General features: G+C 49.9%; 1 protein-coding gene across 2 annotated transcripts in view; it reads left to right on the forward strand.

Moving 5' to 3' along the window:
* Ints3 (integrator complex subunit 3) overlaps positions 1–26,738 on the forward strand; it is a 43,411-nt gene extending 16,673 nt beyond the window's left edge. The window contains exons 4-31 of one of the 2 annotated variants that reach the window (XM_087897315.1): positions 1,092–1,205; positions 1,443–1,527; positions 3,120–3,186; positions 5,322–5,466; positions 7,287–7,416; positions 9,178–9,275; positions 11,236–11,427; positions 13,441–13,528; positions 13,970–14,049; positions 14,263–14,354; positions 14,604–14,710; positions 15,293–15,412; positions 15,692–15,821; positions 16,196–16,250; positions 16,471–16,574; positions 17,016–17,060; positions 17,187–17,306; positions 19,244–19,397; positions 22,106–22,174; positions 22,948–23,023; positions 23,370–23,483; positions 23,687–23,735; positions 24,884–25,051; positions 25,145–25,245; positions 25,455–25,527; positions 25,701–25,857; positions 25,965–26,010; positions 26,229–26,738. In XM_087897315.1, coding sequence (XP_087753441.1) covers positions 1,092–1,205; positions 1,443–1,527; positions 3,120–3,186; positions 5,322–5,466; positions 7,287–7,416; positions 9,178–9,275; positions 11,236–11,427; positions 13,441–13,528; positions 13,970–14,049; positions 14,263–14,354; positions 14,604–14,710; positions 15,293–15,412; positions 15,692–15,821; positions 16,196–16,250; positions 16,471–16,574; positions 17,016–17,060; positions 17,187–17,306; positions 19,244–19,397; positions 22,106–22,174; positions 22,948–23,023; positions 23,370–23,483; positions 23,687–23,735; positions 24,884–25,051; positions 25,145–25,245; positions 25,455–25,527; positions 25,701–25,857; positions 25,965–26,010; positions 26,229–26,362 — 2,913 coding nt within the window. In that variant the 3' untranslated portion in view covers positions 26,363–26,738. Of the gene's footprint in view, positions 1–1,091; positions 1,206–1,442; positions 1,528–3,119; positions 3,187–5,321; positions 5,467–7,286; positions 7,417–9,177; positions 9,276–11,235; positions 11,428–13,440; positions 13,529–13,969; positions 14,050–14,262; positions 14,355–14,603; positions 14,711–15,292; positions 15,413–15,691; positions 15,822–16,195; positions 16,251–16,470; positions 16,575–17,015; positions 17,061–17,186; positions 17,307–19,243; positions 19,398–22,105; positions 22,175–22,947; positions 23,024–23,369; positions 23,484–23,686; positions 23,736–24,883; positions 25,052–25,144; positions 25,246–25,454; positions 25,528–25,700; positions 25,858–25,964 lie in introns of both variants that reach the window. The other variant, XM_087897316.1, reaches the window with a different exon arrangement.
* Positions 26,739–26,792: the final 54 nt, after the last annotated feature.

A 26,792-nucleotide genomic window follows, 5' to 3' on the forward strand; every position in this document is an offset into this window, starting at 1 on the left:
TCCTGAGACAGGGTTTCTCTGTGTAACCATGGGTGGCCTGGAACTCACTCTGTAGACCAGGCTGGCTTTACAGAGATCCACCTGCCTCTGCCTCCTGAGTGCTGGGATTAAAGGCGTGCGCTACCAGGGCTGGAGAAATGGTTCAGTGGGTTAGGAGCATTGGCTGCTTCCAGAGGACCTGGATCCAATTCCCAGCTCCTACATGGCAGCTCACAACTGTGTTACTCCAGTTCTGGACGACCCGATGCCCTCAGACATACATGTAATCAAAACACCATGCACATAAAATAAAAATAAATCAATTATGTGGGGAAAAAGAAGTTACACACCACCATGTCTGGTTTTGAGTGAATGTAATAGTTCATCCCTGCAATCTCAGTAGACTGAGACAAAAGAATTGCCACACATAGTGAATTCCAGGATAGCCTGAGCTACAATGTAAAGCTCTATCTCAAGCAAACAGGAAAGTGTTTGGTTTTGGTTTTAAGCAAGGGTCTCACTTTGTAGCTCAGGCTGGCCTTGAACTTGTGATTTCCGTCCCTGACCCTCCAACTGTTGGGATAATAAGCCTGTGCCACTATATCAAGCTAGAAAGTGCGGTTTTATTTCTGTTCTTTCTCCTAGACCCTGGTCCCTTAGCATTCCCTTTGCTGCATCTGGCTGGGTTAGAGCAAGTCTGAAAACCTCTGGGTTTCTCTTTGACTTTCACCCAGACTCCTTTCTCAGTGAACTCTTCTGGCAGATGTAACGCAGATGGCTTCCACCTGGGTTTGCTCAGCTTGTGGCATCAAACAGTCTTGACACTTCCTGAAAAGGGAGGCTGGGGGACAGGGACAGAGCTAGCAGCTTTGCCCAGCAGCTTTTCTTGAAAGCCATATTAGAGAATCTTGAGTCATTTCCCCTACCCAAAGAGGCAGAGCGGAGGGTCGTTTTGGAATGGAGGAGCCTGTAGAAGGAAGAATCCAGAGTGCAATGTGTCTGTTGCACTCAGTATCCCCCTGCTGTTTTTTAAGAGCTGGGCTTGGGTTGGCTGGGTGACTGTGGGGTCAGGATCTTGCTCACCGTGTGCTCACAAACCTTACTTCTCACAGTGTTACCGGGACCTGGCGCTGGTTAGTCGTGATGGCATGAACATTGTCCTGAATAAAATCAACCAGCTACTCATGGAGAAGTACTTGAAGTTGCAAGACACCTGCCGGACTCAGGTAAGGCCAGGAAAGACGGAGGACAGCTGGAGTGTGACTAAGTGTTAGAGCATGTGCTTAGCATGCATAAGGAGGGGCCAGTCCCGAACCCCAGACAAGAAAGGAAAAGAACTCCATGGTATAGGCTGGAGAGGGTGTGGGCTGCAGCCTTTACTCTGCACCTACGTTGTGGGTGACCTAGTTAGCTCCTTTCACAGACTCACGTCTGTGCCCTGTACGTCTGTTCCTCTCCGTTAGTTGGTGTGGTTGGTACGAGAACTGGTGAAGAGTGGAGTTCTAGGAGCCGACGGTGTTTGCATGACATTTATGAAGCAGATTGCAGGTAAGCTTGTTGGCAGGAGTGTGTGAGGACAGGGAAGGAGCCAGAGACAAGCTTAGGCAATGAAGGGTGCTTACGTACCCAGGGAGCGTGAGTGATGGGTTCTTGGACCCCAATGTTGAGATCTTCTGGCCACATATGTTGCAGGAAAAAATGAATTGAAAAATCACAGAGGGCTTTAGAATCAGTCTTGCCTTGATTTCTTTCCTGCTAAATTAAGACCTGACCAGGTGTTCGGCCTGTGTTAGCCGTCGCCACTCTGGAGTGAGGAGCCTGCTAGATCAGGAAGGTGGGCAGGGAGAAACAAGGGACGCCATTTGCTCTCTGCCTTCCTGCTTTTCCTGGCTCCACCCCTCTTCTAAACACTGGCTCCCTAGTCATTCTGGCAACTAGCTGGGGCCAGTTTGAGGAACAGTGTCACAGAACAGTCCCTGACATTTAAGGTTTTTTTAATCTCGGCATCCGTGACATCTGTCTGAAATATTGGATATGGAAAGATCTGCCCAGACCATCTCTTCTGCTTTTGGGATTGCTTGTGGGATTTGTTTGTTTGTTTGTTTGTTTGGGTTTTTGTTGTTGTTGTTTTGATTTGGGTTTTTTGTTCCTGTTAAAAACAAGAAAGGAAACAAAGTATTAATGACAAATAAATAATAAGTAAAAATGAGGCTGACCCTGGAGCTCCACTTTACCAGTACCCACCAGTGCCTGTTTTTTGTTTTGTTTCTTACGGTGGTGAGACTTGAACCTAAGGCCTCGCTTGTTTCGGCGAGCACTCCACCACCAAATCGTACCATGGCCAACTCTACTCCACCCTTGGTTTGTTGTTTTTGTTTTTGTTTTCTTCCCTTTTTAAATGAAAAAGTCTTGCAATGTAGCCTGGGCTGGCCTCAAATTCGCAATCCTTCTGCATCAGCTTCCTTGATGCTGATGGTCCAAGCATGCACCATCACACCTGGCTGTGCTTTGCCCTTTGTTTAGGATTTTCTCTAACACTGATATTCCTGCTTGGTGCGTGTGGCCCCTAGCCTTTGTGATGTGACAGTGGGAACACTGAGTTTTCTGGCTGAGCCCCCGGGCGGTGTGTAGCGTTGGTGTGCTGTGTATTTTCATTCTTTCTTGGCACTTCCTTTTCTGTTTGACACTCCAGCCCCACTTCTCATCCCAGTATTTTTGTCTGGCAACAGTACATGTTAATTCTGCTCCAGGAAGTTCAGTAGCAAGATCTAAAGACTGATGTCTAGAGATAACCCCCAAGCCTGTCAGGATCCGAATCCCACCCTCACGTCCGGGCACTAGACTGTGGCTTCTGTCTGTCTCAGACACCACTTCTCACAGAGAAAGCATTTCTTGGTGGTAGAAAAGTCCCAGCTCTGGTAAAGTAGCAGTTCTGGCAGAATGGAACTTTCTTTTCCTTTCTCTCTCAAGGCAAAGGGGAAACTAAAGCCTAAAAGAAGAGAGAAGGGTTATTCTAGCATTCAGGGCAGTAATGGTGGGATAGCTGGGTGGACCGGCAGGATGAGCTTTGTTCATTTAGCTGAGTTGCTAATAGAGCTACTGTATTCTGATTCTTCCCCTTCCCACCCCCTTGAAATCAGGTGGCGATGTTACAGCCAAAAATATCTGGTTGGCAGAAAGTGTTCTGGATATCCTGACGGAGCAGAGGTAGAGTCTACCGTGAAGGGTGGGGCAAGAGCCAGACACGGCCATGAGGGGTGTGGGTATGGGACGTGGGGAAGAAAGGCTCATGGCTATAGCGTGCTCTGATGCAGTGGGAAGGTGGCAGATGCCACAGTGTGTCTCAAGGGATGAGGAGTGGGAAAGAAGGACCTCGCTAAAATATCTCAGAGCCCAGGAAAAACTGGTTTCATCTGATAAGGGTTTATTTTTGACCCAGACCTCCTTGGAATGTTTATATTTTGGGGGAACTGAGGGGGAAATGAGCTCAGTAGAGGGGGGCCAGCCAACCACACAAGCCTGGCAGGTACCTCGCCTTCCCTTCCAAGCTTCTCAATCCAGCACATGCTCTTTTTTGGAATGGCACAGGGGCAGTGTGGTGAAGAAGCAATATAGAGCAGAGGAGCATGTTAGAAGGCGATGAGGGGGGGCGCATTTGGCTCTCTGCCCTCCCCCACACACAGTGAAATGGTGTGAGGGCAGCTGTAGTGTGGACATTTGCTTATGACTTTCCCTTGGTGCTCGGATCCCAGTTTCCACATCTTCATTTTAGCATCTCTTTCAGAGAAAGGACATTAAGTCTCCAAATGACTGGGAGGCCTATTATTGTCCATATTTGTTTCAATTTAAAAGAATGGTTCTCTTCCTAACAGAGTTGTGCTCTGCCCAGGCGGCTGTGCAGCGCCACCTACTGCCCTGAGTTCAGTTATGCAGCTGCCCTGGGGCTGGCATCTTCACAGTAGCAGGGGGACTTTATTACTAGGCCTCTGCTTCTCTTCAGCTCTCATTTCTTTGCTACCTTTGACTAGAGAGCCTTACTTCCATTTCCTCTTCTCGTCATTGCGCCATCCTAGTGTCATGTTTGTCCTTTCCTTCTGCTAGTAATCTTCCTCAAGAGTCTGTTCCTCGTGCCAGATTCTGTCCCGTCATCCCTTAAAGCTGGATTTCCCTTACAGGAATCACAGAGCAGCCCCTTTGCTGCCCGGCCCCTTCACAGTTTTGGTGAACGTGAACACCTTGCATTTTAAACTGTTCGAGCTTGCCTTCCTGTTTCCCTAACCTTTCCGAGTATTTTTAGGGGTGTGGGGGGAAAGGGAAGTATGTGTCCTTGGCTAGCATTCCCATTCATGAAAGCAAGGACAGTGCTGGGCATAGCAGTGCATGCCTGTAATCCTGGCATTTGGGAGACTCAGGCAGGAAGATTGCTGTGAGTTCAAGTCTAGCCTGGGCCATATATATAGAAAGACCATGTCTCAAAAAAAAACAAGAGAAGACATCAAAAGAGAAGAAAAGGCCATAATCTTTTAGTTAATTAAGTGGCTTGATTACTTTTCTTGAATCAGGATGTTGCCTGGTTATATTAATTAAGCTCTTCCTCCAGTTCTCAGCCTTCCAGCAGGGGTGTCAAAGCAATTACAAACTCCTTGGCACTGAAGGCAGCATCAGAGAGTTGGGAACCTCCCCGCTGTGTCTTTTCCTTTGCCCCTTTTGAACAGATAATGCTTTCATTACTGTTTTCCAGGGAAAATCTAAACTCTAGGGAAATGGGTTTTACCATCTAAATTCAGCTGTCACACACCACCCTCGCCGCGCAACACTTTCCAGATTTTGGGTTAGGGCTTAGGGCAGGTGACTCGTTATCTAAGGGTGGGGTTGGTAGCATGGCTGACTGTAATAAGCCTGATAGAGGGCTAGCACAATGTGTTCTGAGAACTCCAGGTCCTAAAAGGGTCCTGAAATCCCCAGAGGTCCTTGCGTCACACTTAGAGAACTACTGACATGGAGAGCATTTTCCGTGGCAGAGCAGGAGAGGTGCAGCTTGCCTCTGTCCCAAGGGCCTCACATAGGGCGGGCCTTGGTGCTTGCATGAGTCAACCAACACAGTTTTTCCATTGGCAGCTATGAAAGCTCTTACGTTGTAAGAGGTTGATTTCATTCAGCACCTACCTTTGTTGGGCATCTGTCTGGTAAAGAAAATCAGTCACCTTTGCCTTAGTCAACTCTTAGAATAACAGCCTGAGGAAAACCCTCAAAGGACAGAGCCATTCTCAGTGTGTGGTCACTGATGAGCTTGAGATGCAGGTCTGGGCGGGAGGTAGGTGCAGTGTCTTCCCTTTCTGCAGGGAGTGGGTCCTGAAGAGCAGCATCCTCATCGCCATGGCTGTGTACACATACCTCCGACTTATCGTGGACCACCATGGGACTGCCCAGCTCCAGACCCTTCGGCAGAAGGAAGTTGACTTCTGTATCTCCTTGCTTCGGGAACGGGTAAGGGAGTAGGGTGAGATCAGTGTGAGGAAGTGGTGCCCAGAAGTGGTACTCCGTGGCCTTTGTGTGTCTGGGCCTGAGACACCTTGTTAGAGGTGCAGGGGGTTCAGATGTGGTCTTTACATCATCATCCCTAGACAGCTCAGGAACAAAGGACAGGAGTCGGTGTGGAATACCCCTTGCTCTTAGAAATGTCACAAATAATGCTGGCATCCAGGGTTTTTCTGGTCAGTTTTGATTTACATTGTTGTACAACAGATAACAGCTATTCTTATGTGTCCACTGTTACATCAACACCACCTGTTCTGGAAGTAATTGACATGTTTACTTGTGTGGATTATGTATTTTTTACTATAGTTTTTCCCAAGAGAGATATTCTAAATCTAACTATTATGAGGCTACTGGCCATATTGAAAATTTTAAGCTAAAAGCAGTTATCTTATAAGTTCAATAGTTAAAGCAGATGCTACTTATGCAGAGGACATGGATTTGATTCCCAGCATCTACGTGGTGACTCACAGCCGTGTGTAATTCCTATTCCAGGGGATCTAGGACTCTTAATGGCCTCTGGGCACATAGTGCTTACATATATGTGGGCAAAACACTGATATACATAAGAGTAAACCTTGCCAGGCAATGGTGGTGCACGCCTTTAATCCCAGCACTTGGGAGGCAGAGGCCGGTGGATCTCTGTGAGTTCGAGGCTAACCTAGTCTACAAAGTAAGATTCAGGACAGTGGGAGCCACACAGTGAAACCTTGTCTTGAAAAAACAAATACACACACACACATGAAAAAAACAAAAATAAATCTTAAAAAAACAACTTCAGGGCTGGCGAGATGGCTCACTGGTTAAGAGCATTGCCTGCTCTTCCAAAGGTCCTGAGTTCAATTCCCAGCAACCACATGGCGGCTCACAACCATCTGTAATGAGATCTGGCGCCCTCGGAGACAGAATATTGTATACATGATAGATAAATAAATAAATATTTTTTTCAAAAAAAAAACAACTTGGGGCTGGAGAGATGGCTCAGAGGTTAAGAGCATTGCCTGCTCTTCCAAGGGTCCTGAGTTCAATTCCCAGCAACCACATGGTGGCTCACAACCATCTGAACTGATATCTGATGCCCTCCTCTGGCCTGCAGACAGACACACGGACAAAATATTGTATACATAATAAATAAATAAATATTTTTTTTTAAAAAAAAAAAACTTCAAAACACACCCCTTTAATCCCAGTTCTTTGGGGTTGAGGGTAGGCAGATCTCTGATTTTAAGCAAGTTCCAGGGCAGCCAAGACTGCACAGAGAAACCCTGTCTTAAACCCCCAAAATCAGCCAGTACTCAGGAGGCAGAGGCAGGCGGGTCTCTGAGTTTCAGGACAGCCAGGGCTGTTATATAGAGAAGCTGTGTCTTGAAAAACAACAACAACAACCAAAGAAAACTCCCAAAATCTTGGAAATGTGTTCATATAATTGTGTAACATGTGATTTTCTGTTGGCCATAATGAACTGTGCTGTCGAATGCATGGGGTGCTACTTCCTGGTCCCATACTTTTGGAATTCAGTTTCCTTGAATTGAATCAGAGCAGCTCCATGTGGGGAGGGGCTTGATTGATGTGAGAGTCCTCAGGGCTCTCAGCCTCAGCCTCTTCCTGAACAGCTGCAGCCAGCCCCTTGACTCCAGAAGCAATCATGTTATGGTCCCTTCAGCCATCTTTTCTCCCCTCCACAGAACATGCTGTTTTGTCCTCCCTCTAGGAGGTGAGCAGTACATGGTTTTATTCTCCCTCCTGCTCCCATTCTCCATCCTCTCTTTCAGTTCATGGAATGTTTGATGATTGGCCGCGACCTTGTAAGATTACTTCAGAATGTTGCTAGGATACCAGAATTTGAACTGCTCTGGAAAGATATCATCCATAACCCTCAGGCTCTGAGTCCTCAGTTTACAGGTGAGCAAGCCCCTCGGTGTGCCCTGTCCTTGTATGTTCTGAGTGGATTGGAAGGAGTGGAAGTTAATTGGCAGGAGAGATTCAGTCAGAGAAAGCTTGGGGTAGGACGAACTTTGCTGAGTACAGCTGGGTACGGGAGTGGCAGAAGCAAAGAAGAGTTCATGTAGTTTCTGGCTAGGTCCTAGTTGCTTGGCTCCAGCTGCCAGTGCTTCTTAAAAAAAAAAAAAAATCAGACAAAGCCTCAAGATAGTTCAGTTGGTAAATGCAGTTGCTGCCAAGCCTAATGCCCTGAATTCAGTCTCCAGAGCCCCACATGGTAGAAGAAAAGAACTGGCTCCCCAGGTTAGCCTCTGACCTCCAGACATACCACTATGACACCTGTGAATCCACACATGAACTTCAATAAGATAAAATGTAGTCAAAACTTAAAACACAGGTGTGGACAGAAAACTGTGATCCTCTTCCTTCCCACAGCTCCCTGACAAGGTGATGACCAGACTCCAGCTTCACTGTGCTTGTGGTTGACACAAGCAAATTGGCCACATTCCTGAAGCAGAGTCAGCAGAGGGTCCTCTTAGGCCTAGAAGAATGGCCCGCAGGATGTAGCTTAGTGATAAAGCACTTCCAGTGTCCTGGGTTTGATTCCTGAAGCAATAGAGAAAAAAAAGAAATGTTCTTGCCTCTCACTACAAGGGTCTAGTTTGGTCAAAAGCCTCTGTAGGTTTTTTTGGTGTGTATTATGTGTGTGTGTGTGTGTGTGTGTGTTCATATGTCTTTGACATTCCCAGAATCCTGTTGTATTCTATAGCTTCATTCCCCCCACACACGTCCACACCTATGCACACTCAAACTCAGGGAGTGAGGGCGAGGAGAGCAGAGTGCTGCCGTGTGCGATTCTCGTGCCTTCAGCTCGTGCTGTGCTCCTCGTGCTGTGCGTTCCTCATGCTGTGCGCTCCTCGTGCTGTGCGCTCCTCATGCTGTGCGCTCCTCGTGCTGTGCGCTCCTCGTGCTGTGCGCTCCTCGTGCTGTGCGCTCCTCGTGCTGTGCTCCTCGTGCTGTGCGCTCCTCGTGCTGTGCGCTCCTCGTGCTCCTCTGCGGGCAGAGGCTGTGCCAGCTCATTTAATCACCTGTGCAGCCCTTAAGATGAGTGTTTCTCTTTCTGCACAGGAAAGTGAGGGTCAAAGAGATTAAGTCACGTGCTGAAGGACCACATAGCTAGTAAATGCCGGGCAGGGTTTGGATACAGACCTTTTGACTACAGTGCCTCTAGCTATGCTGTTCAATCACACTCGTCCTAGAATTTCATAGTGTTACCCTTAGGAGTAGGAAGGCAGGCCAAGACTTACATATTAGTTGGGGGGTGCGGGTGGCGCACGCCTTGAATCGCAGCGCTCGGGAGGCAGAGGCAGAAAGATCTCTTTGAGTTCGAGGCCAGCCTGGTCTACAGAGTGAGTGCTAGGACAGCCTGGGCTGTTACACAGAGAAACCCTGTCTCAAACAAACAAGCAAACAAAAAAGAAGAAAATGAATTTCCCATCTATTTCTAGCTATAAAGGTGTGGGTGTCAGAATTTGGGAGGCCAGGAGGTGGGAAACGCTGCAGTTGGCATGACTGGAGGCAACCTTGTGCGCCTTTCCCGGGCTTCTTTCTTGGGCTTTGCCATAGAATAGGCCTATGAGCAAACCACATCTGCTCTGACCCAGTTCTCTCTTCTGCCTTCCGTTTCTCTGGTCTCATACTTCTCTTGTCCCCTCGGTTCAGGTATCCTACAACTGCTTCAGTCAAGAACGTCCCGAAAGTTTCTAGCCTGTCGTCTAACCCCAGACATGGAAACCAAGCTCCTCTTCATGACGTCCCGGGTGAGATGGTCTGTGTGTGGTGTCAGCTGAGCTCATTGCAGACTTGTCGCCGCTGATTACTGACACGCACAGTAGTGGCTAAGTCCTTAGTTCAGTCTGTACCTGCACGTTGCACAGTACACTGAAATAATGTTCAGAGAGCGCATTCGAGGCATGGTGTTAAATAAGCAAGACTTCTAACTCGTTTGAAGTTTTGTTTTTAAAAGCAGCCGTTCCAGTGGTTATACACAGGTGATCTGTCTACAGCGTAGGCTGTAGCCTTTGGTTTCCAAACATGGTTGCACTGTGGTAAAAATGTTGGAGGACTGTGGTTTTTCTATCTCTGAGGATGTTTGTGGAATCTACAGTGGACTAATGAGCGTAGAGGCACCTGCCTATAATTCCAGCACTCAAAAGGTGATGGAGGAGGACCTGCCACAGGGTCAGAGACAGCCTGGGTTACATGAGACCTGTCTTCTTTCGAAGAAAAACAATGACAAAAAGTGCTGAGCATGGTGTATACAATCTACATTTTAATCACAACACATGAGAAGTGGGCACATTTTTATGTATTCAAAGCTAGGGCTACCTAAGAAATTGTATCTCGAAAGAAAGAGGTAAAAGAAAAAAAAAAACAAATTGTAATGGGATGTGATGGCATATGCATTGGGACCTTGAGGCAAGAGGTTCTCAAATTCCATGCTAGCTTGAACTACTTAGCAGCAACATTGTGTCTCTAACAAGGCCACATTTAGAGTATATACATACTGTCTTAGTTAGGGTTTCTGTTATTGTCATAAAACACCATGAGCAGAAGCAACTTGGAAAGGGAATAGTTTATTTTATCTTACACTTCCAGGTCACACAGTCCATCTCTGAAGGGAGTCAGCACAGGAACTCCAGCAGGGCAGGAAGCTGGAGGCAGGAGCTGACCAGCGGGCATGGGGCCTGCTGCTTACTGGCTAACTCTCACGGCTTGCTCAGCCTGCTCTCTATCATGCCTCCCAAATCACTCACCAATCAAGAAAATGCACCACGGCTTTCCTAGTCCACAGGCCAGTCTGGCGGGAACCTTTTTCCAGTCGTGGTCCCATCTTCCAAAACTATTCTAGTTTGTTATAAAACTAGCCATTACACGCACACACACACACGCGCGTACACGCACACACACACACGCGCGTGCCCACACACACACACACACACATGTTAAAATTTAGTATCTTTGCCACAATTGTTAGAGTTCAGGTGTTCAGCCACCATTGCTGCTACAAGTTCTGTTTCACAATGTTGACCTGGGAGCAGCTTGCTAACCGTTTTGATCTATTTTGATGTCTTCTGAGAGGGTACTAGCAGTGAACGTGAGATCTACCCTATTGAGCACTGCTGTTTGGCTGTTGGGTGGCTGGTTTGAGACAGGCTCTGACTGTAGCCTAGCCATCTTTGAACTATTGGCAGTCCTTCTCCGGCAGCTTTGGGAGTGCTGGGATTTCAGGTATGGGCCGCCACATCTAGCTCTAGTGTAAACATTTGTGGTGTGTTTGGACTTGCAGTCAGGTCTGGAGAGTCTGTGCCTTGGCTAACAGTCCTGTTCAGGCCACCCTGTGTCAGGAGGCAGTCAGCGCTGAGTGGGGCCAGGGTTGGCTCTTACTCTCCAGGCGCAGTCTTTGTTGCTCAGCTGGAGCTCCAGAAAAGGAGAAGCTTCCAGCCAGAGAGCCAGTGACAGGCGCGAGAGGCGGTGGCCAGAAAGGGCTGCAGCCGTTTCAGAGGTCGGTGAGCATGCGACCTGCAGGAGTGAGCAGACCGCTGATGCACGAGGCAAGGTAGAAAGGGCTTCACGGTGGTTAAGACCAGGATGTCCCCAAAGGAGAGGGCACTTGAGAGACAAAGAGCTTACTGAAGTTGTCACAAGCAAATGGTCCAAGATCAGCTTCCAGTCTCCTGCTCACCATCTCACCCTCCTCTCCACTTCCTCCTCCCTCAGGTGCGATTTGGCCAGCAGAAGCGATACCAGGATTGGTTCCAGCGCCAGTACCTCTCAACCCCTGACAGTCAGTCTCTGCGCTGTGACCTCATTCGATACATCTGTGGGGTAGTCCACCCTTCGAACGAAGTGCTGAGTTCAGATATCTTGCCCCGATGGGCCATCATTGGCTGGCTCCTGACCACGTGCACGGTAAAGGGCCGTGCAGCAGGGCAGACTGCTGGGTGAACAGTGCCTCTTCTAGCATGTTCCTGGACTTCTGTTCTTCTGATTCCAGGGCCATTTGAGCCCTAATGGACCTTTCACTGGGTCTCCTGAATGCCTCGGGCTCGTTACCTCCCTCCCTCCATCTCTAGACACTGATAGTCGTTCCCCTTCTGAGCTGGGTTTGACCAGGCTCACCGTCTTCCTTACTGCCGAGCCCCCAAACCGCAGTTTCTGTCTGTCTGTTTGATACAAGATCTTACTGTACAGCTCTGGCTAGCCTTGAGCTACAATCCTCCTGTCTCAGTCCCCTCAGTCCCGGGACTAGTTGTATACCAATCACTGTGCCCATCTCAAAATTCTGGATTCCTGGGGCATTCCTCCTTGGGTCGCTGAGGGAGCCTCTAAGGCCTGAGTCTCGGAGACATCCCTGTATTTTCCTTGTTGTTTCTAGAAGCCATAATAGTTGTTCTCTTTTTTTTAATTTATTTTTATTTTTATTTATTTTATTTATTTTTATTTTTTTTAAAGGTTTATTTAACTTTTTATTTTATATACATTGATGTGAAGGTATCAGATCCCCTGCAACTAGATCTTCGGACAGTTGTGAACTGCCATGTGGGTGCTGGGAATTGAACCCCGGTCCTCTGGAAGAGCAGTCAGTGCTCTTAACCACTGAGCCATCTCTCCAGCCCAGTTTATTTTTATTTTATGTACATTGGTATGCATGTATATCTGTGTGAGGGTGTCAGATCTTGGAGTTACAGACAGTTGTGAGCTGCCATGTGGGTGCGGTGAATTGAACCTGGGTCTTCTAGGAGAGCAACCGGTTCTCTTAACTGCTGAGCCATCTCTCCAAACCCAGTAGTTATTCTCATGAGCTGTTCCTTATTCATATTCAGGGTTTTCATTTTTCTGTTTTATTTCATTTACTTATTTATTTTATGGTATATGTGTATGCCTGAGTGTATATGTGTGTGTGCTGGTGTGTATGCCTGAGTGTGTGAGTGTGTGTGTTCTGATGTGTCTGCTTGAGTGTGTGTGTGTGTGTGTGTGTGTGTGTGTGCGCGCGCGTGCTGGTGGAGGCCCAGAAGTGAGAAGAGGGAACTGAGACGTAGCTGGTTGTGCATCGCTGTGTTGGTGCTAAAATAAACACACATCCTTTGCAAGAACTCATTAACCACTGAGTTTTGAGACAAGGTCTTGGAGTGTTGCCTAAATTGGCCTCAAACTTGCAGCAATCCTCCTGTCTCAGCCTCCTAAGTGTTATAATTGTAGACATATATCATTACACCCCCTGACTCTGTTTCTTTAGATCAGTGGTTCTCATCCTGGGGATTGAATACCCGATATTTACATTATGATTCATAGTAGTAGCAAGATTACAGTTATGAAGTAGCAATGGAATAATTTTATGGTTGGGGTCACCACAACATGAGGAACTGTGTTAAAGGGTCGCAGCATTGGGGAGGTTGAGAACCACTGCTTTAGATACTTCAGTCCACGACTTTGGCATCAGCTTTAGATACTTCCTTTCCCCAAACACAGAACCTTTAAGGGAGCTGCCATCTTCTGTTTCCTTTTTCTGTGCTCGGCTAACAGTGTTCTTAAACATCTCACACCCTTCCCCCATTTTATGGTGTTTCTGGAATGTGCTGGTTCAGGCCACAGGCCTTTCGTAGGGGGTCTGTAGGGAGGTGCCTGGATTGTTCAACAAAGGCAGCTGTAGGCTACTGTGAGCATCACGCCAACTTGTGGTTGGTCAGTGTTCCTGTGCTGATCTCCTTATAGAGAGAAGGCATGTGTACTACATGATACATGAAAAACCCAGGCCAGTTCCTATATAATAAACTGTGCCTCATCCCATGAGTTTATGCCATCTCTTACTGGGAACTGAATTTCAAAGATGAAACAACCAAGAGGGCCCTGGAATATACCCTAGGTTCTGGAAGGATGGGAGCCGATTGACGGAACTAGCTCTCTCTCTGTTTTTTTTTCCAGTCCAACGTTGCTGCCTCCAATGCCAAGCTGGCTTTGTTTTATGACTGGCTGTTCTTTAGCCCAGACAAGGATAGCATTATGAACATAGGTATGTGATTGGGACCAGTCAGCACCACCCTCCCGCCCCGAAGCCCCCACTGCTTGTCCTGATAACAGCAGCCTTCAAGTCTCAGGAGTGTGGGTGGAATGCCTGTTTATCCTCTTCAGTTTTCCCTTGACCTAGAGGGAAAGTTGCTTTGATGAGGCCAACCAGTTGCTGCTGCCTTTTCCCCATAGCCTTGGGCTCTGAGTGGGGAGGCCTAGGCAGAAGTCTGTCCTCCCCTCCCATCTTCTTTTTTTCCTAGCTGAATACTGGTACAAAAAGGGGAATGAGGACTGACTGCCGTTGGGGAGGGTTCCCTGCTTGGTCCCAGCTGGGGATACATACAGCACTTCCTGGGGGCTTCACAGATACTGAGAATCTATTAGTAGACATGGAAACTGTGTCCGGTGTCGGGGGACCTGTTCATTTTTATCTCACACTCTCTAGAGCCGGCCATCCTGGTCATGCACCACTCCATGAAGCCCCACCCAGCCATCACTGCCACGCTCCTGGACTTCATGTGCCGAGTAAGTGCCACCGTGGCTTTCATGGCTCCCCGTCCTGAATGAGCAGTGTTCAGTTCCTTGTTAGTCTCCCTGTGTGCTCGACCGTAGTCCTGACCCCGATTAGCAAACACTGCAGCCAGCCGTACCGTCACTGTCACTCACTAAAGCTAAAGCAGCTGCTCCGTTCTCGTCCACCTGGACTTTGTAGTTAACCCTCCACTTCTTCCCTTCTAGATCATTCCTAACTTCTACCCACCGTTGGAAGGCCATGTGCGTCAGGGTGTCTTTTCTTCCCTCAACCACATTGTGGAAAAACGAGTCTTAGCGTAAGGAATTTGTGTGTTGTGGGAGGGGATTCTTCATTTTCATTAGGTCCAATCCCTCTAGCTCAGATGCTGTTGCCCCACCTTGACTCCTTGCCTTCTACTGGACGGAAGACCAGTGTCCCCTTGACTCAGGAGCTCCTGCCCCTGTGGGCTCTAAGGGGTCTGAAGTTGTGCTAGCCGACCTGTGTGTCCATTCTGCGTTAGCAGTGAGTAGCTCTGATGTTGACCGTCATCTGTGTTCTCTTTTAGACACTTGGCTCCCCTGTTTGACAACCCTAAGTTGGATAAAGAGCTGCGGGCCATGCTTCGAGAGAAATTCCCTGAGTTCTGCAGCTCGCCCTCCCCGCCCGTGGAAGGTATGGACTTCATATAGGATCATCTGGTCTTAATTGAATTTCACTCTTTGCTCTTGTTCTCTTTTCCCTTGGTGATCTCCCGGTGAGTGCAAGGCTTTCCCAGGATGCTTGCCCAGAGCTGTTTCTGGTCCACTGCCTGTCCCAGTTCTTAGTTCAGGCCCTCAGCACATCTTGTCATGGTCATTTTGTCCCTGAGTTCAGACTGCCATTTGTCAGATTGGCTTCCACAATTTTTTGTTGTGGAATAAGAGCTTAAAGCAAGTACTCCTTTCCAACTTGGTTTTAAATTAAAGAACAGTAATAAATATCCCTTGAGCTGAGTTTGGCTGTGCAAGCCTGCAATCTTTGTACCTGGGAGGTAGAAGCAGGAAGACCAGGGGACCAAGGTTTCAGAAAAGAAAGTGATGCTCCGCTCATCACTTGCCCCGAGCTGACATGGGTCACAGAGAGCTGAGAAGGCAAGTTCGTCCATCTAGGGCCAAACTGCAGCCTCCCACTTGCCCACTGGTCTCACCCCCAGAAGCATGGGGCGTACTGGGGACACAGGAGGCCACCAGGAATCTTTTTCTCTTTATTCACAAGTCAAAATTGAAGAGCCTGTTTCCATGGAAATGGACAACCATCTGTCAGATAAGGACGAGAGTTGCTATGACAACGCAGAGGCAGCCTTCAGCGATGATGAAGAGGATCTCAATAGCAAAGGTAAGGTTAGCAGCAGGGAGTGTCTGACTTGTGATACCCGAGAGGCCTAGTTCTCAGGTAGCCTGTCTACAGTCTTTGTAGCCTGCCTCTTTGTCCGTGAGATTTGAGTTTTGTTTATTATCTTATGAGGCTCAATGGTCCACTAAAGGCAAGAGAGTAGATAGAGTGGTTCTGTTCTTTGTGGGTGTGAGCTGGAATTCAGCACACTGAGTGAACAGGGGCACAGATGTGAGAGGGCGCAGGTAGCTCATGGCTACTGTCTTAACAAACCATCCTCAGGGAAGAAGAGAGAGTTCCGCTTCCACCCCATCAAGGAGACCGTTGTGGAGGAACCGGTTGATGTGACCCCCTACCTCGATCAGTTGGACGAGTCCCTAAGGGACAAAGTTCTGCAGCTACAGAAGGGAAGGTGGGTACAGACCCTGCTCCCCGCCTTAGTTCCAGGTACTTCCTGCTACCTAGATGGTGTACAGGTGGTGGGGGTGGAGGGGCAGTTGAAGCTTCATGAGAAATGTCTTTGGCTGATGTTGGGAAGCATGGGCTGGGAATAGGGGAACCCCTACTCTCTGGATTCTGAAGGTAAGAGCCACTGAAGACTGGAGCGGGGTGGACTGGGGACTGTCCTGGACTTCTCTGGGCCTCTGCCCACAGAATGGCGCTTGCTAGCCAGACGTCCTCCCTCTGAGCTGGGAGCTCATAGCCCCTTATAGGTTTGCATGTGCTGTGCACAGCTCAGGAAGTGCCGTGCCCTGCTGTTCCTAATCTCTCGCTTCTACGCTGTAGTGACACAGAGGCCCAGTGTGAGGTCATGCAGGAAATTGTGGACCAGGTCCTAGAGGTAAGGGGGAGCCACGTCCTCAGAGAAAGCAGTCCCAAGCTTTCCCAGCTCCCAGCTGCTCACACATGCTCACGGGGAATCGAGCTCCTACCTTCCCTTTCCCCAGATGAAGCCCTTCTAGCAGGGCACTGAGCTGAGCTGGGAGGTAGTCACAGGTGGGGACAATGAGGCTGAGGCTGGGTCTGGGTCATAATGTCTCCTCCCTCTGTCTTGTCACCAGGAAGACTTCGATTCGGAGCAGCTCTCTGTCCTTGCTTCCTGCCTACAGGAGCTCTTCAAGGCCCACTTTCGAGGGGAAGTGTTGCCTGAAGAGGTCACTGAAGAGTAAGGCTCCTCTCTGACACCCAGAGTGTGCTCTTCTGCCCAGACCCCAGGCGCTCTTCTGTAGACTTGGGCAGAGTCCCCTTCACATGGCGTTTCCATGCTTCCATGTACTAATGGGCCCCGAGAGTACTGGGCAGTGGCCCAGCATCCCTGCCCTGTTTTTCCAGGCCTGCTGCCAGGCCAGTGGCCCCAAGCTTTGCTGATCTCAAGGGATTGGCCCTTGGTCTGGATTTGGCTGAAGGGCAAGAGTCTGATCCCCAGTGAGGATGACATTCTCAGATTGTGCTTCTGTGTTGGGAACCTGTTTCTCTATTGCTAAGCACTAGGCAGCAGGAAGTTTGCCTTTGGTAGGAAGGGAGCAGGCGGGATACCTGATCTTCGTATGTCTGCCTTTAGGTACTTTCCATGCATATAGACTCACATGGAACCTTCCTCTCTTAGGTCCCTGGAGGAATCTGTAGGGAAACCTCTCTACCTAATATTTAGGTAAGCCCTCAGCTGAAGAGCTGTCTGCCTGCCATCTTCCCTGATGCTACACAGCTATCTCTGTGTCTGGTGGGGAGCCAACCCTTAGTGTGTGAGCTAGGTGATAGCTTTCTTCACCCCATCTAGGAACCTGTGCCAGATGCAGGAGGACAACAGCAGCTTTTCGCTGCTTCTGGACCTTCTCTCCGAGCTGTATCAAAAACAACCCAAGATTGGCTACCACCTGCTCTACTACCTGAGGGCAAGGTAGGTGTGGTCTGTGTTGTCTCTGGTGTTGGTGTTCTGGAGAGGCAGCCTCTCTGGTACACAAGCCAGTTCCCTCCCCTTTTGGCTATCAATAGCAGCACAGTCCATTTTGTACATTAGTTTGGGTGCCAGGGGTTTAACCCAGGGTCCATAGCCGGGCGACTATGGCACATGCCTTTAAACCCAGCACTTGGGAGGCAGAGGCAGGCAGATCTCTGTGAGTTAGAGGCCAGCCTAACTAAAGTAAGTACTGCCAGGGCTGTTATATCCTGTCTCAAACAACAACAAAACAAAACAACCCCCCCCCTAAGGTTTGTACATCCTGTGTTAGTAAGTTTTTCATCATTGTGACACAGAGAGACTTAGAGGAAAGATGTGTGCTGGCTCTTGTTTCCAGATATCCCAGCACAGGGTCTGCTGGACCTATTCTTTCAGGCCTGTGTGAAACAAAACTTTGTAGCAGTGGGCATAGCGGGCATGTGCACATTGTAGCAGTGGGCATAGCGGGCATGTGCACATTGTAGCAGTGGGCATAGCGGGCATGTGCACATTATAGCAGCGGGCATTGTGGCATGTGACAGAGGAAGCTGTTCAGCTCAGAACAGCCAAGAAGAGAATGTGACAGGGAAGAGCCAGGAGCATATCTTGTGAATACATGACCCAGTGCCTCCAGCTAGGCTCCAGGCTCCAGGAAATTTCTCCTGCCTCCGAATCTTGCCATCAGATCATGAATCCCTCAGTTCCCTCAAGGTCTAAACTCTTGAAGTCTTAGCACTTTGGAGGTGGAAGCAGGAGTTCCGGGCCAGCCTCAGCCACATGAGATCCGCCCCTCTGGTTTACCAAGACAGAGTTTCTAGGTGTAGCAGTCCTGGCTGTCTTGGGACTAGCTCTATAGACCAGACTGATTTCAAACTCACACAGATCCGCCTGCCTCTGCCTTCCGAGTTCTGGGATTACAGGTGTGCACCACCATCACCCAGCCTTTTTTAGACATTTTCAAATTATCTCTTGGTTCCTGTTTTATATACATGGCATTTTCCCTTCATGTATGTCTTTGTGAAGGTGTCAGACCCCCTGGAACTGGAGTTATAGACAGTTGTGAACTGCAATGTCATTGTTAGGAGTTGAACCTGAGTCTCTTTAACCACTGAGCCATCTCTAAGACAAAGTTTCTCTATGTAGAGAGTCTCAGGTGTAGACGAGGCTGGCCTTGAACCCAGAGATCCTCCTGCCTTTGCCTCCTGAGGGCTGGGATTAAAGGCATGTACCACCATACCCAGCTTATTTTGTTTTTTAAGATGGTCTCACGTGTTGAAGTTGGTCTCAAACTTACTTTGCAAGGATAGCCTTGAACTCCTAATCCTCCTGTCTCCACCTCCCAAGTACTGACTGGCCTACTTAGAGTTCTTATTGTTTGCTTGGTTTCATTTTGAGGCAGGTTCTCAGAACCTCCAAAGATCCTCCTGCCTCATCTCCTGAGTGCTGGGATTATAAACGTATGCTACCGCACCCAGCTTCACGAGTTTTGTCTGAGCGTCACATGGCTTTAACTCTTACATTTACGCCTCAGTTCTACCTTAGGCTTTGTATGTGGTGTTAGTTGCTACTTCTCCAGCTTGACAGGAGCCCCTCCCTCTTCTCTCGGGGTCAGTACAGTTACTGCTGGTGGTCAGAGCATTGGGGAAGCTATATAGCGGCACACACTTTGAATACTAGCATTCAGGGATATACAGTGGGACCCTGTCTCCAATAAGAAACCAACGGCTAGCCTTGGGGGAAGAAAAGTGTCTCCTGACCCCGAAATTGCTGAACTCTTGGTGAAGGAGCGATGTGGGGTCCCTAAGCACAGCTTGCAGGGTAGAATAGGCCACTCCCTGGGGATGGTTGAAGCCCTGGTGCTGGTTGCACTGCTGGCTTAGCTCTGACTGGTTTTGTAGCAAAGCTGCGGCAGGGAAGATGAACCTGTACGAGTCATTTGCCCAGGCTACCCAGCTGGGCGATCTGCACACCTGCCTAATGATGGACATGAAGGCTTGCCAGGAGGATGACGTGCGTCTGCTGTGCCACCTCACACCGTCCATCTACACAGAGGTCAGTATCTCCTCACACCGTCCATCTACACAGAGGTCAGTATCTCCTCACACCGTCCGTCCACACAGAGGTCAGTATCTCCTCACACCGTCCGTCCACACAGAGGTCAGTATCTCCTCACACCGTCCGTCCACACAGAGGTCAGTATCTCCTCACACCGTCCGTCCACACAGAGATCAGTATCTCCTCACACCGTCCATCTACACAGAGGTCAGTATCTCCTCACACCGTCATCTACACAGAGGTCGGTATCTCCTCACACCGTCATCTACACAGAGGTCAGTATCTCCTCACACCGTCCGTCTACACAGAGGTCAGTATCTCCTCACACCGTCCATCTACACAGAGGTCAGTATCTCCACACACCGTCATCTACACAGAGGTCAGTATCTCCTCACACCGTCCGTCCACATAGAGGTCAGTATCTCCTCACACCGTCCGTCCACACAGAGGTCAGTATCTCCTCACACCGTCATCTACACAGAGGTCAGTATCTCCTCACACCGTCATCTACACAGAGGTCAGTATCTCCTCACACCATCCGTCTACACAGAGGTCAGTATCTCCTCACACCGTCCATCTACACAGAGGTCAGTATCTCCTCACACCATCATCCACACAGAGGTCAGTATCTCCTCACAACGTCCGTCCACACAGAGGTCAGTATCTCCTCACACCGTCCGTCCACACAGAGGTCAGTATCTCCTCACACCGTCCGTCCACACAGAGATCAGTATCTCCTCACACCGTCCATCTACACAGAGGTCAGTATCTCCTCACACCGTCATCTACACAGAGGTCGGTATCTCCTCACACCGTCATCTACACAGAGGTCAGTATCTCCTCACACCGTCCGTCTACACAGAGGTCAGTATCTCCTCACACCGTCCATCTACACAGAGGTCAGTATCTCCACACACCGTCATCTACACAGAGGTCAGTATCTCCTCACACCGTCCGTCCACATAGAGGTCAGTATCTCCTCACACCGTCCGTCCACACAGAGGTCAGTATCTCCTCACACCGTCATCTACACAGAGGTCAGTATCTCCTCACACCGTCATCTACACAGAGGTCAGTATCTCCTCACACCATCCGTCTACACAGAGGTCAGTATCTCCTCACACCGTCCATCTACACAGAGGTCAGTATCTCCTCACACCATCATCCACACAGAGGTCAGTATCTCCTCACAACGTCCGTCCACACAGAGGTCAGTATCTCCTCACACCGTCCGTCCACACAGAGGTCAGTATCTCCTCACACCGTCATCTACACAGAGGTCAGTATCTCCTCACACCGTCCGTCCACACACAGAGGTCAGTATCTCCTCACACCGTCCGTCCACACAGAGGTCAGTATCTCCTCACACCGTCCGTCCACACACAGAGGTCAGTATCTCCTCACACCGTCCGTCCACACACAGAGGTCAGTATCTCCTCACACCGTCCGTCCACACAGAGGTCAGTATCTCCTCACACCGTCCGTCTACACAGAGGTCAGTATCTCCACACACCATCATCTACACAGAGGTCAGTATCTCCTCACACCGTCATCTACACAGAGGTCAGTATCTCCACACACTGTCCGTCCACACAGAGGTCAGTATCTCCTCACACCGTCATCTACACAGAGGTCAGTATCTCCTCACACCGTCCATCTACACAGAGGTCAGTATCTCCTCACACCGTCCATCTACACAGAGGTCAGTATCTCCTCACACCGTCCGTCCACACAGAGGTCAGTATCTCCACACACTGTCCATGTGCACAGAGGTCAGTATCTCCACAGGGTCCGTGTGGGGTGGAAGATGGCAGCTGTACAGGGCTCGCAGGAGACCCCACCTCAATAGAGCCTCGTTTGTTTTTTTGAGACAGTCTCATTCTGTAACCATGACTGGCTTAAAATTCACTATGAAGCCCAGGCTGACTATAGACTAATGGTCAGTCCCTTGCCTCAGCCTTCCAAGTGCTACTTGAGTTTGGTGTCCATGCACCCACTGACGTTAGTGGTCACTGTTTCCCATACATGACTGTCTCCTTCCACCTGTTGAAGCTTTTCTCAACTGTAATATGAGCTTGGATTCTCAGGGTTAACTTTATCTTCTGGGCCAGCACAGGTCTCCTGAACCAGAGAGATCCCTGTTCGTATCTCCCGAGCTTCTCTGATGATTAAGAGGCCAGCGCTTCTCTAGTAGAGACCCAGTTTCATTTCCCTGTTGACTGGAGATCTCTCAGAGCTGGATACAGAAGGAGAGATGAGCTCTTCCTCCTCTTGGCAGAAGTTCCCAGGAAGAGGGAAATGAGGGCCCAGGGTGTGGGCATAGCAGGAGGAACTGCGATCACCGCCAGGCCTGCAGGGAGGGGGGTACAGGTGGCACCCTCCCTGTCCTCTGTCTACATGGGGACCTCACCCATCCCCAGACATGGCCTCTAACATTGTGGCTGAGACTGTTCAGGTTTAGTTACACTCCCCACAGACCTGGCCATCGTGTCCTGTCCCCGTTAGCTTTGGCTTCATCTCCCAGTCCCCCATTCCTTTTTTTACAGATACTGAAATAAGGCTCAGATTCCAGATTTGTAGCCGTTTGCTTCTGTGCTGGACCAGAACCCTAGTCTGTGATAAGGGGTGGGGCAGGCTAGGTGCAACCCAAGGTCCAGCCCACCTTCCTGCCCAAATCACCTTTCTTTCCTTCCTTCTCTGTCTAGTTTCCAGATGAGACCTTGAGGAGTGGGGAGCTGCTGAACATGATTGTGGCTGTTATTGACTCTGCACAGGTGAGCACTGGGCTTTGGCATCTCCAGCGAGACCTGGAGAGCAGGGCTGGCGGAGCCAGGGTCTGTGTTCTCTAAGCCTGTACACGAGAGCCCACACCCCTCAGGCAGTCTGCCTCCCGCTGCATGTGGGTGCCCTTCAGGCCATTAGGGCTAGGAAGGGAAAGCAAAGCCCAAGAAAGAAGCTGGCGTCAAGCCCATCCGCCCTGATATTTCTCCATGTTCTCTGGAAGTTCCTGTTTGCACAGAGAAAGCCGAGGGTGGGCAAGAGTATGCATGTGTACACGTTCATACATATGTGTTTTGCTCTTGCCTGGCCTTCTCTTTGGCTCAAAATAAAAATGTTTGGGCCATTTCTCCTTGACCTTCTCCATGCACAGGAATCCTAGAGATTGTAACTTCTGTGCACTGCCCTCTCCCCCGCCCCAGTTTTTTGAGACAGGGTTTCTCTGTGTATCCCTGGCTGTCCTGGGTTTCATTTCTGCTCATGTCCACTCAGAGCGACTTGGCACTGAGAACCCTTCTTATGTCTTTCCCTACCCACACTAGGTCAGAGCCCAGCCTCCAGGGTCTTCTCACTTCAGGCCAGACAGAGGTGATTCCTTTCCTTTAGATCAGGGTGTGGGGAATTTTTCCATAACAGGCCTATTGTTCCCCTACAAGCCTGTCGCTGTTGTAGCCTGCCCGTTTACCCTTCCAAATCATGTGTCGTGCCTTACCCTCCTGGCCTCTGGCCTTTTGTAGAGCGGATGGGTCTGATGCTTTCTTTTCCATAGCTCCAGGAGCTGGTGTGCCACGTGATGATGGGGAACCTGGTCATGTTTCGAAAGGACTCAGTCCTCAACATACTCAGTAAGTAACCAGGTCTTCCAGGTACCTGGGAGAGGAAAGGGGCCTCAGTTATTTAACCGTGACAGAAAAGTTGTTCTGGGCATAGAAAATTGAGAGGTAAGAACACCATGTCTGCTGGTCTTTGTGTCTTGCTCTGTAGCATCAAGGGTACTTACCCTCACCTATCTAGCCCTTGGGTTGCAGGGAATATGGCAGTCCTCGAAGATGGTAGTAGTCAGTGTTGTCTGGGAAGAGAAAGGATCTAGATTTTAGCTCCATCTGTTGGGGTTCTGCTAGTGTGTGTATCAACCATGTGTATGTATGAGAGAGACAGCAGGCAGACAGGAGTTTCTTCCGTCTCTTCCAGTTCAGAGCCTAGACTGGGAAACCTTTGAGCAGTACTGTGCCTGGCAGCTCTTCCTGGCCCATAACATCCCCTTGGAGACCATTATCCCCATCCTGCAGCACCTCAAATACAAGGGTGAGTAGGACCGGGCCACAGGCTAAAGGAAGGTGAGCCTTCTCTGAGCAGGGCACCAGGCCCCAGCAGCTCCAGACTGGTGAGCAAGGCACTGGTTCTTCCTGGCTCCTGGAACAAGGCTGTCTTCTGTCCTGGTGGTTGGCTGGGGTAGGAGAGGTGCTCACTGCTTGTGTTAACTCCTGAACAACCTCTCCTCCCCACAGAGCACCCAGAGGCCTTGTCCTGTCTCCTGCTTCAGCTGCGAAGAGAGAAGTGAGTTCCAAACCAGGTGGCTCCAGGCCCCAACATTCCAAGAAATACTGAGGCACAGGCTTTGCACCTTTGGTCCTGCTTTCCTGCCATGGCCGTCTGCCTGTCCCTGCCCTCCTTTGTATGATTTAGAAATAAGCAGCTCCCTGTGCTGCCCTCAGAGGTGGGAGGTTGGGACTGGACACACCTGTTTTCTTCCCTACACTCCCCAGACTGGCACAGGTCCATTAAAAGGGAAAGATCAGGGGCAAGGGACCACCACCCCCCTCATCACCCTAGCAGGAGTCAGCTGGAGCCACCGCATTGCTTGACAGAGGTGTAGTGGTGGAGGCAGAGGTGAAGTGGTGGAGGCAGAAGGCCTCCGTGCCATCCTAGCTGCACCACTGGCAGCTCCTGGGACAAATGAGGCAACAGTCAAGTGCCTTTTCCTATGTTTTTTCTTTTGTCTGGTTTTTTTTTTTAATATTTTTATGGTTTATTTAACTTTATTTTATGTGCATTGGTGTGAAGGTGTCAGACCCCCTGCGACTGGATCTTCAGACAGTTGTGAGCTGCCATGTGGGTGCTGGGAATTGAACCCGGGTCCTCTGGAAGAGTAGTCAGTACTCTTAACCACTGAGCCACTGAGCCATCTCTCCAGCCCCTCTTTTGTCTGTTTTTGTTTTGGTTTGTTTTTGAGACGGGGTTCTTGTAATTTTGTGGCCAGAGGTCACTCAGCTGTTGATTCTTCTGCCCCTGTCTGGGCATTACAACCTTCTTGTCTTAATCTTGTCTTGCCTGAGACCCTAGAGAAAGTGGAAAGTTAGGGAAGGCCCTGTGGTGACCTCAGGCTGGATGCTGAGGTCTAAGCTGACCTCAGGCTATCGCAGAACGGGGCTACAGGGCATAGTAAGGGTGTTGTGCCCTTTGCTTCTTGGGGCTTCTCCCATCTGCTCTGGGGAAAGTCAGGCCTCATTCTCAGCATACTCAGTGTCTCCTACCACAGAAGTGGAGCAGTCTCACTTCTCATCCAGCTTCTCAGAGAATGATACCAGGAATTCCTTGGCCCAGAGAGAAGGGGGAGAGGGATGTGAGAGTAGGAAGCCACAGGGCCAAGGAGGCCGGGGTTTGGAGAGAGAGGTAGCCATTGTTGAGGTTGCTCTCCTTCATAGGCCCAGTGAGGAGATGGTGAAGATGGTGCTGAGCAGGCCCTGCCACCCCGACGACCAGTTCACCACCAGCATCCTGAGGCACTGGTGCATGAGGCACGACGAGCTGCTGGCGGAGCACATCAAGGCCCTGCTCATCAAGAACAACAGCCTTCCCCGCAAGAGGCAAAGGTGTGCGGGTGACATCTAATACAGGACCACACCCCCAAGCCCTCCCTAGCCCAGTGAAGTGGGGAGTATTTGATTCTCTGCCTCCCCAAACAGCCTCAGGAGCTCTAGCAGCAAGCTGGCCCAGCTGACCCTGGAACAGATCCTGGAGCACCTGGACAACCTAAGACTCAACCTAGCCAACACCAAGCAGAACTGTATGCTGCCTCCCTTCCTGCTCCCTTTCTCCCTTTCTCTTTGGCTATTTTGGGGGCGGTGCTGTCCTGGTTCAAATCCCTTCTAGCCAGTCAGGGAACAGGGATGAGATACCAAGACCACTGTTCAAACCTGCAGAAGAAAAGCTTTTGGTGCTGTGTAGTAAGCTTCCTGACATATTAACTGAGTTTCCCTTCTCTCCCTTCTGCAGTTTTTAGCCAGACACCCATCCTGCAGGCGCTGCAGCATGTCCAGGCGAGCTGTGATGAAGCCCACAAGATGAAGTGAGGTTCCTTCTACTTGGGCCTTGGAAAGTAGTGGGGAGAAGAGGTCTCCTGGGGTCATAAACCTAATGGTCAACAAGACCTTGGGGTTGAGAAACAGACTAGGTTTGGTGCTGAGAACATGGTGAGGGGCCTGAGTAGGATGCTCATCTCAGGAAGCATGTTCCTCTTAGGTTCAGCGACCTCTTCTCCCTGGCAGAGGAATACGAGGACTCTTCCACTAAGCCACCCAAGAGCCGGAGGAAGGCGGCTCTGTCCAGCCCTCGAAGTCGAAAGAATGCCGCGCAGCCCCCCAACGCTGAAGAAGAGTCAGGTTCCAGCAGCGCCTCGGTGAGACCCACAGCCAGTGTGCAGGAGGAGGGGGGTGATGGGCACAAGAGAGGTGTGGCCAGCCACTGCCCAGGCAGTAATCGCCTTCTGTCCCTCATTTCTTCCAGGAGGAAGAAGATACGAAGCCCAAGCCCACCAAACGGAAACGAAAAGGTTCCTCTGCCGTGGGTTCTGACAGTGACTGAGGCCTGGTGTTCCCACCCCGCCCCAGCCTGAGAGATGCAAGGGTATACCCTTCCTAGCCCCCTCACTTGGGGGAGGATCGAGCTGCTTCCTGTGGCCCAGCCTGAGAAACTTCCCCGCAGCCCCACCCTTCCTCCTCTCGGGCCTCCAGCTCTTTTCATCCCTCTTCACTGCTGCTCCACTGGTAGGTTCTCACAGCAGCCGGAGGCTGCAAAACCAGATCATGGCGGAAGTCCTTAGCCTTTGGCTCCTCCCCCAGTCTCCAAAGAGCCATTTGGACAGAGAAGGGAGCAACCAAGAGGCTGCTGGACAGAGAAGCTAGGCTGACAGAAGTGCCGCGTGAATGGCGTCCTGCTTCCCTTCAGTCTGCATTTGTTCTGAACAGACTTGTAGTCTGTGGACGGTGGTCTGTACGCCAGTGTGACGTGGGCAGTGCCCATCTGGATAGATGCCGCAGCCATCAGGAAAGAACCTGATGACAGCGTGAGAGCCTCTTGCTACACCTGGGATGCTTGGGTTGGCCCAGCATTGGCACTTCAAGCTGAGCCAGAGCCCAGGGGAGTCCCAGAGGCAAGTTCCTCAGAACTGTCAAATGGCCTGATTTCTGTGGTTCTGTTTTTGCTTTTTCTTTTGGCAAAGATAATCGAGTTTTAAAATTGTTTTTAAGTGATAATGAAGCAAGCCAGAGCATCTTTTGAGCCTGCGTTATCTGTGTTCACCTGTGGATCTGTGGATGGGTGCCTCTGTTTAAT

The sequence above is a fragment of the Myodes glareolus genome, chromosome 17, assembly GCF_982192425.1.
Source record: "Myodes glareolus chromosome 17, mMyoGla1.1, whole genome shotgun sequence".
NCBI lineage: Eukaryota > Metazoa > Chordata > Mammalia > Rodentia > Cricetidae > Myodes > Myodes glareolus.